At 31.2% G+C, this 11,978-nt stretch overlaps 1 protein-coding gene across 1 annotated transcript; it reads left to right on the top strand.

Annotated features, from left to right (window-relative positions):
- The first annotated feature begins 4,420 nt into the window (after positions 1-4,420).
- Positions 4,421-7,196, top strand: LOC25497452 (probable leucine-rich repeat receptor-like protein kinase At1g35710). Its single transcript, XM_013592032.1, has 2 exons — positions 4,421-6,263; positions 6,811-7,196. Exons 1-2 carry the CDS (start codon positions 4,421-4,423, stop codon positions 7,194-7,196), a joined length of 2,229 nt encoding a protein of 742 aa, XP_013447486.1.
- The last annotated feature ends 4,782 nt before the right edge of the window (positions 7,197-11,978 follow it).

Raw genomic sequence — 11,978 nt, forward strand, 5'->3', positions numbered from 1 at the left:
TAAAAAGAGTCCCCAGTGAAGTCGCCATTTCTGTTATCATGGTTTTTGGGTGCCAAGCCATTAATTGGACTTGTACCTTTCGACCGTTGATATCTCTCTTTTTTCTTGGGAAGGGTAAAAGGAGAAAAACCCTTGAGTTTCCGAATTCGGGGGTCGTTTTCGCTACGGGAAGGTGTTAGGCACCCGGAGCGATTATGGTATTCCATAAGAACCGCTTTCCTAAGTTGATTTCTACGCTTTAGTTTTATTGCTTATTTGTAAAAAAAGAAGGTGTGATTAGTTAAGAAAGGGGGGTGAGAAGAAGTAGAATTTGATTTTATTTCGGCTTGGATGAGTTTTGACTCATTGCCTACGTACCGTTTTACGGGATCAAAACCGTTCGTAGTTCTTGCTAAAGAAACTTGTTTTTTTTGTTTTAATTGTTTGATTTTAAGTTTTGAAAAAAAAGGTTTTGAAGAAGGAGATTGGGAGGCTTCATGAGCATTAGATTTAGCAAAAAAGTGAGGTTTGATTAGTGATTAGAAAGAAAGTCTAAATGATTAAGATGAATTGAATTTTTCTTAAGAAAAAAAGAAAGGAAAAAAATGAAGTGTTGACTTCATATTTACTATGAAAATTTTTGAAGTGAAGTTCAATTGTTTTTTTTGGAAAAAAGATGGATTTTCTCTAAGTGTTTAAAACCTAAACGCTTATTTAACCATACAATCCTATGCATACATCTAAGGTGAGTGTGTGCGTGTCGGTGCGTCATAGTGTCCATAGTCCATATTACAAAAATTGCCTAAATACATTCTATGGCCCCTTTGCCAAGCTACAAAATAATGATGACAAATTACATCTCTAAATGAATTAAAACTTGCAAAAATAAATGCTAGGCTAAAGAAGGCAAAGGGAATACTAAATGAGATGCATGAAACATGGAAATAAACTTGTTAGTGAAAAGAAAAAAAAACATAACAAGTACTAAGAAATAAAAGCATGCAAGATGGCACAAAAAGTTAACAAAATGACATTAAACCCTAAAAACTTAGGTATGAAACCTAAAGCATTCTTGGCCTCTAATTCTCATGCTTTAACAAATTTTGAAAGAGTTTTCTTTATCTCAAGTTATAGCATGGAATTATTGGAAACATGCAAGCATGGTTTCATGCCATATTTTCTAGAATAAACTTGGCATTTTATATCTTTCAAAATATGCATATATTGTTCATAAAATCAAGAACTTATGAACCAAATCAAAACAGCAAATCAACATGAAATTAAAGGCACAAATCTCTCATATTAACACAGCAAGTAGTTTTTATCACATATTCTCACATCAAGGACAAATGTGTGAAGAAGAATCCATAACAAATAATTCAAAGAGAATTAAAATGCTATGAATTAATTATACCAAAATTTCATAGATCCTTAATGTGCAAAAATGTCATAAAAACACTAAGAAAATATCAAGAAACATGTATGAATTTTTCTAGGAATTTTACCACAATTTTAATCAAGACATAGGTGCAGGTAGCAAAAAAATAGGGGTGTGAATAGCACAGGAATAGCAAAACGTAAAGATCCAAAGAAACCAAAGGCCCAACCCAAAACCCTAAAGAACCGGATTCACAGGAGCCACAGGATTGATCCAGGATCCTGAAACCCTAGATCAAACGGCCTGGAATCAACAGGATTGGACCGGTCTTGGACCGGTCTGGTTCACTAGCTTATTTATAAGGCATGGCACCGGTTTAAATCATTTGTAAACTCTCTTTCTCTCTCTAAGTTTCAGAGCTTCTCTCTCTCCTCTCACCTCTCTCCTCCCTTCTCCGGTGGTGGTTGGCTGGAGAAGATGAAGATTCCGCCGGAAACTTCATCTTCTCCGGTGAGAAGTTAGGGTTCCGACGAACAAAATCTCCAGAACTTCAAATTTTTTACACTTTCCTGTTCGCTTTGTTCTTCTAATTATGTTTTTAGCACTGGATTTTACATGCAATGTCTAGATCTTTATAGATCTAGACTTGAATTTTACGGTTACAAACTGTTCTTTATGTTCTGGAAACTAGATCTGTTGGTTTACGTGATTTTTATGCAGGTTTGAAATATGATTAACACTTTTTCAAAGAAAATCTGAGTTTTACCTGAGATTTGTTCGAAGCTTTTTGATAAGAAATTCTTTGGAAAACTTCGATTGATCCTTGATGATTTCTGGTTGCTTTCTGGACCGAAAATAAATCGGTTTCACCGGCTTGATTTCTTCATCTTCTTCGATTCTTTCTCTGATTATACGTTTGAACCTGCTTCTTTGATTTTTTTTGCGAGAGGCTCTCTGTGATCAACGCTTGAGCTTGCTTTGATGCGAGCTCGCGTTTGGAATTGCAGAGAATCGATCAATTCAGTGATGAAGATTCATACGAATCTCTGAGAATTGATACGAAAAACACTGAAACTTGATGAATTTGTGACTTTCTGGAAACGGTTAGGGTTTTGTGTTCTTCATGTTCTTGAGAATTTCTGATTTTTGATCTTTAACAGAAAGGAGAGAGAAACTTGATTGTGTTTGTTGAGTTGGCGTGTAGTTAATGGCATTGAATCTTACACTTGGCTCTATTTATAGCTGACATGTATTGCCTCTGACCCAATTGAATTGCGCCACCTGGATTCTGACTAAAAAAACGCAAATTTGACATTGGGCCTTTTCTGCAAAATTAAAAAGTTAAGGGACTGAAATGAAATTTACAAAGAAAGGACTGAAAAGTAAAATAAAAAAAATTCTGGACTGAAATATGAATTGAAAAAGAAACTGGACTGAAATGCAATTTTGGACCCTTTTGGGGACCAAAATGCAAAAAGGTAAAAACAAAATAAAATTGGATAAAAAACGTAAACTGACAAAACGTAAAGTGAAACCCAAAGTAAAATTGACAAAAGGACTAAAACGAACCAATGGCTTAAATGAGGTACTTCAAAGTAACCTCCCCATGCCAAAATTTTATGTGAAATGACCAAAATGCCCCTAGGGCTAAAAATGACCTAAACAGAATCAAATTGACTTGACACTGACTCAGACGCAAGTTTGAAATGAATTTTAACAAAGTTTACTGATGAAATGTTTAAAAATAATCTGAAAAGACTCAGAGACAGTCACAAGGATGAAAATGGGTCCCACTGCAGGAAATGACCAAAATACCCTTCTGTATGACTTTTTGCAAATTTTGAAATAAACTGTAGAAAAAGCAATGTAATGATTCAGAGACACTTTTGAATGACTTACAAGACAAGTAAAGACATTTCAAAAGGTTTTATGCAAGAAAAACATAGGTAAAATTGTGATTGAAAATACTGCGAGGCAGAGACAATTTGAACTGTGCAGTTGAAATTTGACAATTGACAAAGTTTGAAATGAAATTGGGCCCAGTATTTTTAGGTCCAAAAACAGGGTATAACAATACAGAAAATCAAAATATTGGAAAGTATATTCATAATTAAAAAAACATAACATTAGATCATGAAGAATAGAAATTCTATATATATTAAGTTTTTTTTTATAGAATTTCGATTTTTTTATAATTTAATTTAATTCAGATATTTTTAATAATTTTTTTGAAAATTTTGATATATATTAATTTTTTTCCAGATTTTTTTTATTAAATTTTCTAGATTTTACTCGAATTTTTAAATTTGTCCATGTTTTTTTAAAATTTTCCAGATTTTATTTATTTTTCCATAATTATTTTCGTTTTTTTAATCATTTTTATTAATTTTTTTATTTTTTATAATTTTTAAAAAAAATCATAAATGCCACGTGTACCCCATAAAAATAAAAAAAATTATACGGTCAGCGCGCCACGTCATCCGAAAAAGCTGACGCATATGCCATATCAGCAAAAATGCACAGTCAGCTGGTCTAGGGGGGTTTTCCAAAACAAAAAAAATTTACAAGGACCGAATCCAAATTTTTTTTTTTGCAGGAGGCAAAACCAAAAGTGACCTATATTACAGGGGGTAAAGACCTATTAACCCTTTAATTAACTATATAGTTCTTTTCATAATATAAGCATGGCAAATGGAGCACTAAAACTTTGTTTTATTGCAAATGGAGTACTATAACTAACAGTATACAAATTGTTAACAAACTCAATAATATAATTAATTATTTTTTATTTTACGGGATTTAAATAAAGAGATTATATATTTAGGATAAAACATAATACTTGAGAAGAATCAATAAGCATGTCTCCATCAAAGCTTGTTTTTAAGGAGATAAATGTGCATTCTCTAGGAATTTTGCTTTCGGTTTTCCATGTTCACACATACCGACTTATCCTATAAATGAATCAAATTAGTGTGTGAGAATGAGAGTGACCATTCATTAGATCTCAAGAAAAAAAATATGAACTTGAGAAAATATTTAATTTCAAATTCCTTTGGTCCAAAAATGATGATTGCCTTTCTTCTTATTTGCAGTCTGACTGTGGGAACTCAATCTGCCAAAACGACATCTCATAAACTTCAAATGGAAGCAAATGCAATAATAAAGAGTGGATGGTGGAACACATCTGATCCACTCTTTAATATCTCTGATCGTTGTAATTGGTATGATATATTTTGTAACAAGGCTGGAAGCATAAAAGCAATCAAAATAGAACCCTGGGGAAGTCAACTTGCAACACTTAACTTGTCTACTTTCAACTATTCTACTTTCCACAATTTAGAAAGCTTTGTTGTAAGCTCAGTTGAACTACATGGGACTATCCCAAAAGAAATTGGTCATCTCTCTAAGCTCACTCATCTTGATTTGTCAGGCAATTATCTTAAAGGTGAGCTACCTCCTGAGTTGTGGTTGCTAAAAAATCTCACTTTCTTAGATCTATCATACAATAGATTCAAAGGTGAGATATCTTCTTCCCTAGAAAATCTCAAACAATTAGAGATGTTAAACATCTCTAACAACTACTTTGAAGGTTATATTCCTTTTGAGTTGGGGTTCCTGAAAAATCTCATTACACTAAATCTATCTAACAATAGATTCAAAGGTGAGATACCTTCTTCCATAGGAAATCTAACACAATTATGGGGGCTAGACATCTCTCACAACAACCTTGGTTCCATTCCTCATGAATTGGGATTCTTGGAAAATCTCTATACATTAGATCTATCTCACAATAGACTTAATGGAAACCTGCCTATTTTTCTTTCAAATCTTACAAAATTAGAATACCTTGACATTTCCCATAATTTACTCATCGGTACGCTTCCTTCCAAATTTTTTCCATTTAGTGACTATATATCTTCCATGGACCTCAGTCACAACCTCATTAATGGTGAAATCCCTTCTTATATTGTCTACATTTACAGATTTAATTTAAGCAATAATAATCTCACTGGCACAATTCCCCAATCTCTCTGTAATGTCTATTATGTGGACATTTCATACAATTGTTTGGAGGGTCCCTTTCCAAGTTGTCTTCAGCTTAACACAACAACAAGGGAAAATTCTGATGTATGTTCATTTAGCAAATTCCAGCCTTGGTCACCACACAAGAAAAATAATAAATTAAAGCACATTGTTGTCATTGTTCTTCCGATCCTTATTATTCTAGTCCTAGTCTTCTCACTTCTCATATACTTGAAACATCATCATAATTCTACTAATAAGTTGCATGGAAACATAACAAAAACAAAGAATGGAGATATGTTTTGTATATGGAATTATGATGGGAAGATAGCATATGATGACATAATCAAAGCAACAGAAGACTTTGACATGAGATATTGCATTGGAACGGGAGCATATGGAAGTGTTTACAGGGCACAATTACCAAGTGGAAAGGTTGTTGCCTTAAAGAAACTTCACGGCTATGAAGCCGAGGTTCCATCTTTTGATGAGAGTTTCAAAAATGAAGTGAGAATATTATCAGAAATAAAGCACCGACATATTGTGAAGCTTTATGGATTCTGCTTGCACAAAAGAATCATGTTTTTGATCTATCAGTACATGGAGAAAGGAAGCCTGTTCTCTGTCTTGTATGATGATGTAGAAGCCGTGGAATTCAAGTGGAGAACAAGGGTTAACACTGTTAAAGGAATTGCATTTGCTCTTTCATATCTTCATCATGAATGCACTACTCCAATAGTGCATAGAGATGTATCTAGTAGCAATATCTTACTAAACTCTGAATGGCATGCTAGTGTTTGTGACTTTGGCACATCCCGACTCCTTCAATATGATTCATCAAATCGAACTATAGTTGCTGGAACTATTGGATATATAGCTCCTGGTAAATTAGTCATTGATAATTTTTCGCTTGTTTTGTTTTTGTCTTCATTTTTGTATGATGCACATCATGCATATTCATAATCCATATAAATAACATACATGTTCGTTAGTTTTTCATGCTATGTTAAGAGTCCCACATCGGACAGGACATGGCCTGACAATGTGTTAATAAGTGGGGGCAATCCTCACCTTACAAGCCGGTTTGTGGGGTTGTGTTAGGCCTAACCACAATTTCTAAGATGGTATCAGAGCCTCTCCAAGATCCATTGGGCCACCTGTTATCAGGTTTCCGCTATCGGGCCACCCACCATTTATGTCCACGAACCAAGCCCAATAGTGCTGGTCGTGAGAGTGTGTGTTAAGAGTCCCACATCGGACAGGACATGGCCTAACAATGTTTTTATAAGTGGGGGCAATCCTCACCTTACAAGCCGGTTTTGTAGGGTTGTGTTAGGCCCAACCACAATTACTAAGATGCTAAGTAGTAGTTATTTTCAACTATTTTCTTTGGATTCTTTTAAATACTCATAGTGATTTTATCAATGCAGAGTTGGCCTATACTATGGCGGTGAATGAAAAGTGTGATGTATATAGCTTTGGCGTGGTGGCACTTGAAACTTTAGTTGGAAGGCACCCTGGGGATTTATTGTCATCACTTCAATCATCATCGACACAAAGTCTCAAACTATGTCAAGTATTAGACCAACGTCTTCCACTTCCAAATAATGAGATAGTTATACGTCACATAATTCATGTTGCCATAGTTGCATTTGCATGCTTAACTATTGATCCTCGTTCTCGACCAACAATGAAACGTGTGTCACAAAGTTTTGTCACCGAGCTTACACCATTAAGCATTCCTTTGAGTGAAATTTCCGTGCAGCAACTAATGAGTGAAGAACTCAGAGCATTAATTTATATTGGAAATCCTTGAAAAAAATACGTGCGTTATTATTCAATAATAAAGACATTGTCTTTTTTTTTTCTTTCCCAAAAGTTCTTGAAAAATGCTGCAAAATATTGTTGTTCTGATATATCAAACATAAGTATATATGTATTCACATTTCTGTTTTTGTATAAAATTGAACTACTTCTGTTTCAATTATTATGTTAATTGAATTAAAAGATAAAGGTATTGCAATTGCTTCAATCAAAATCTCAAGGTTTACAATTTCAACAAGAAAAATCTTGATGTACTTGGTGATTATTACTTTAATAACTGAATGAATATTTTCTTTTTTATACTCCATTTATCAATGTATGTCCTTTAATATTATTATTTTTCTCTTCAGAAAAGACACACTTGATATTTGAGTAAACCAAACAACTAGGTAATTTATTTTGTAAATAACATTTGTTGTAACATGTAAGAACAAGTTGTGGATCAGCTGAACTATTAATTGTCTTGGGCTTCAATGTGAGAAAAATAAGCAACTCATTTTGAGTTGAGAAAGCACTTTAATGTGGTCACACTCACACAATGTCACATTGTTGTTAACCAATTCATAAACAACTAACATGTGTATGCTTCTTTTTGTTCATTTCAGATGTGAATGAATATATATATATATATATATATATATATATATATATATATATATATATATATATATATTTTAATAATAAGAAACTTTCTGTTTGAAGCAACCATATATGTCTCATAATCAAACTATAAGACAAAAACAAGCAAAGTTCTCCAAAGCTAATATTCTCGGTGGTGGAGCTTCACATAATTTTGAATATTGTGAAAGAGTGAAAACAAATTTAAAAATGTATGAATATAATTAACTATTTATATACATTATTTAACATAATCGAAATTTGGCAAAGTGGTTAGCAAATTACCATCCTGGTCACCTATTTGGATTGTTCCTTTTATGGAGCCCTTTAGATTGATGTTTACCGTTGGTTAGGAATTGTTACAGTTTGTCTAATCATTTACAGCAGTTCGATCATATTGTTGGGATCTCCAAATCTCAGCGTGTGTGGCTTGTAATGATTTGGTGCGCTTGTATTTGGATTATTTGGAATGACAGAAACAACAATTTTTTTACAGATAAACCAGCTTCTACCCTACATCTTATTGATAGTGTTAAACTCCTCTCGTTTTGGTGGTTAAATGCAAAGATTCCTAACTTATCCTTTGATTATTATAGATGGTGGCTTAGCTCTTTATTGTGTATGGGCATTGGTTGATGCTCTTGTTATTTTTTCCTTTGTACTATGTTTCTGATGTAATACATTTATGACATCTCCGCTAAGGTCCACCACTAAACATGCAAACGCGGATTTTTGAAGAAGACTTGTTCAAATCAATAATTATACATAGCTGAGGAAAGAGAACATATAGAACCGCTAGAATGCGAATTCAAAATCTTGTTGTGAATTTGGCTAGCAAATTTAAATAGTTTATATTCGATATTAGAAATAGAAATGCATTGCTCAAATTTTGGTGAGGCCTAAATTACCCTCTTTTGTTTAAGGGTATTTACCCTTTCAAGATATCAACCAATCAAAATGTAATATACAAATGTAACATTAAATGATAAATAAATGAGTCAAATTTTCTATAAAAAAAAAATCAATTTTAATAAGGTAACTTTAATTTTGGGTTAAATATGTTTTTTGTCCTTATAAATATACAAACTTTTCGTTTTAGTCCCTCTAAAACTTTCCTTCAACTTTTAGTCCGTATAAAATTTTCAATCATTACTTTTGATCACTCTTTTAAAGTAAACTCATATGTAGAATTCATATTTTTGAATAAAAAAATTTTCGAAAAAATTCATAATATTATAAGAATCTCTCCCTAAAAGAATTAAAAATTTTTAACAAAACATGAATTTAATATAAATTTTTACATTTTTTTTGGTTAAAAATTCATATTAAATTTGTGTTTTATTAAAAATTTCCAACTTTTTTTGTGAATTTTTTTAACAATATTCTGCACATTTCTACACAATTTCATTAAAAAATACAAAAAAAATAGCTTAAAAATAGGGACTAAAAGTAGTGCCTGAAAATTTTATAGGGACTAAAAGTTAAAGGAGAATTTTAGAGGGACTAAAACGAAAAGTTGGTATATTTATAGCGACCAAAAACATATTTATCCCTTTAAATTTTATTTAATTATATTTAGGTATACAATCTTAATTAATTTACACTGTAGGGCTTGTAACAATTAAAATTTCACATCAAATTCAACTCATCATATACGTTCATAAATTTTGTTCCATTCCAAAACCTAGAACACACATAACGTGCAATTTCTTCTTCATTCTTCTTTTCATCTTGATTGTTCAATTCTCTCGTTTCAGAACTGCCGCCGTTTCCAATTATCGTGAGAATCGTTGCCATCCGTTAGATTCCAGACATCGTGATCGAGATCGCCATTGTTTCCAAAAGTTATATCCACGAATTAATATTCACCTTAATTATGAAATTCACGTTTGTATTAGCATTATATATTATTTATTTATTTCATTTTGTCTTCTATTCCATAACTTTAATCGACCTCACACCGTGTTCACAATCTCAACAAATGTTAATTTCGGCAACACAAAATACACCAGGAACAAAAACAATATAACAACACAATATAATGATTTGAATAAAACAAATTCCAAAAGTAAATTTAATAATCAATATTGTACCAAAAATAAAATTAATAATCAACGCATTGAAGATCCATTTATCTTAATCAAACGCAAAACATATGTGATAAAATACAATTTTATATAATCTCAAACAACTCAATCAAACTCAAAACTCAAATAAAAATGGAAGCATCATTGGAATTCATGCCAAAGTTGAAAGTCACCACTGTCGCATTATAAGTGTGAAACGGTTGCAATCAAGTCACGATAGTAGTCAGAAAGAAATGAAAATGAAAAATCAAATCAAGAAGAAAAATCAAGTCACGATACCTGATGTGATTATGAAAACAACACCGATTCTCACAATGTCTGGAATCTAAAGGACAACGACGATTCTCACGATAATTGGAAATGACGGCAATTCTAGAATGAGAGAATTGAACAATCAAGATGGGAATAAGAATGAAGAAGAAATTGCACGTTATGTGTGTTCTAGGTTTTGGAATGGAACAAAATTTATGAACGTATGTGGGGTGTGTTTGGTAAATATAAGCTATAAGCTAGCTGAAATCTGAAAAGCTAGCTTATAGCTGATGTCTTATAACTGATAGTTTATAGCTGAAAAGATGGTTTATTAAAATTGAAGTGTTAGGTAAAATTAGATATTGAAGTGGCTGATAAGTATAAATGACATAAAATGACATGTTATATATATATATATATATATTTTTTTTTCTAATGTATTTATTTTTTAATATTTTAATTTATGGTTAACTATGTTTTGAATCCCTATAAATATTCAAACTTTTGGTTTTAGTCTCCAATAAAATTCCACCGACAATTTTGATCTCTGCTTATTTTTTATTTTTTTTTTGTACAAAAGAGGGCAAAAGTTCATTGATCTCGACTTTTATGAATCCCAAAAATAAGAGGAAAGTGGAAAAAAATGTAAGCAAGAATATATAAAATTTTACAACGTACCGTAGGCTAGTTATAGTTAAATATACAACATTTCTTTTAAGAAATATATATAAAGCGTTCATTAAAAATACAATAAAGCATGGTGGTTTTTTTTCAAAGGAGAAAATGTGGCAATTGTTTTATTAAAAAATAAGCTATGGACTTGGCCGTTATTTTTTAAGCCATGAACATGTTTTATTAAAAAATAATTAAATTAAATTAATAGGGTTAAAATTGGAAGGAAATATATAAAAACTACCAGGTATAAGCTCAAAAGCTACTTGAAATAAAGTATGAAAAAGCTTGCTGATTTAAATTAAAGTGTTTGGTAAAATTAGCTTTTTTTTGTTTTTTGGTTACATGGTAAAATTAGCTTTTGAAGTTACTAATAAACACAAAATGACTTAAAAGTACATATATGTTTAATTTATAAAAAAAAATTACTTTTTTTAACCATAAATAATTTAACTAAGAAATTATCTTAATAATTTTAATTTATTTCAAATTATTTTTATGGAAAATTATTTCTTTGATTTATATTGGTAAATATGTTCAAAGAAAAAAAGAATGATAAATATTTATAGATATTTTTTTTAAGGAACAAATAAATATTTAGATATGAATTTAATAGAAAGTAACCGTGTAAAAAAAAAACCAAATCTAGAACAATATTTCAACCAACAGGAACACTAATTTAATTTTTTTTTTAAAAAAAATAAAATAAAATTGATATGGAATACTGCTATTTCGTGTTTCCCGTAGAAATCCCTTCGTGGGATTTAGCATTAATCATAAACCAATGTAAAACAAACTGCTGCAAAAAAAAATTAAGCACTACGTGGGAAGTTTTTCCCTTTTACGTGGGTAGTTTTTTTAATAAAAAATAATATTAAAGGTTAAAAGTGTAATAAAATGTAAAAAGCTACAGATTATAAGCTCAAAAGCTACTTATATTAGCTTCTTAAAAAAAGCTATAAGCTAGTGAGAAAAGCTTTTTACCAAACACATCTCATTCTATCAAAACTAGCTTATAAGCTAGTCCAACAAGCTATAAGCTAGCTTTTTATGTTACCAAACACATCTCATTCTATCAAAACTAGCTTATAAGCTAGTCCAACAAGCTATAAGTTAGCTTTTTATGTTATCAAACACAACCATAT

The sequence above is a fragment of the Medicago truncatula genome, chromosome 7 (genome assembly GCF_003473485.1).
Source record: "Medicago truncatula cultivar Jemalong A17 chromosome 7, MtrunA17r5.0-ANR, whole genome shotgun sequence".
In the NCBI taxonomy this organism is placed as follows: domain Eukaryota; kingdom Viridiplantae; phylum Streptophyta; class Magnoliopsida; order Fabales; family Fabaceae; genus Medicago; species Medicago truncatula.

What these genes read in the sequence shown, in the direction of transcription:
- LOC25497452 (XM_013592032.1), top strand. Translation starts at nt 4,421, where the DNA reads ATGATGATTGCCTTTCTTCTTATTTGCAGTCTGACTGTGGGAACTCAA. An exon ending in TATTGGATATATAGCTCCTG is followed by an intron (nt 6,264 to 6,810) that starts GTAAATTAGTCA and finishes TTATCAATGCAG; the next exon opens with AGTTGGCCTATACTATGGCG.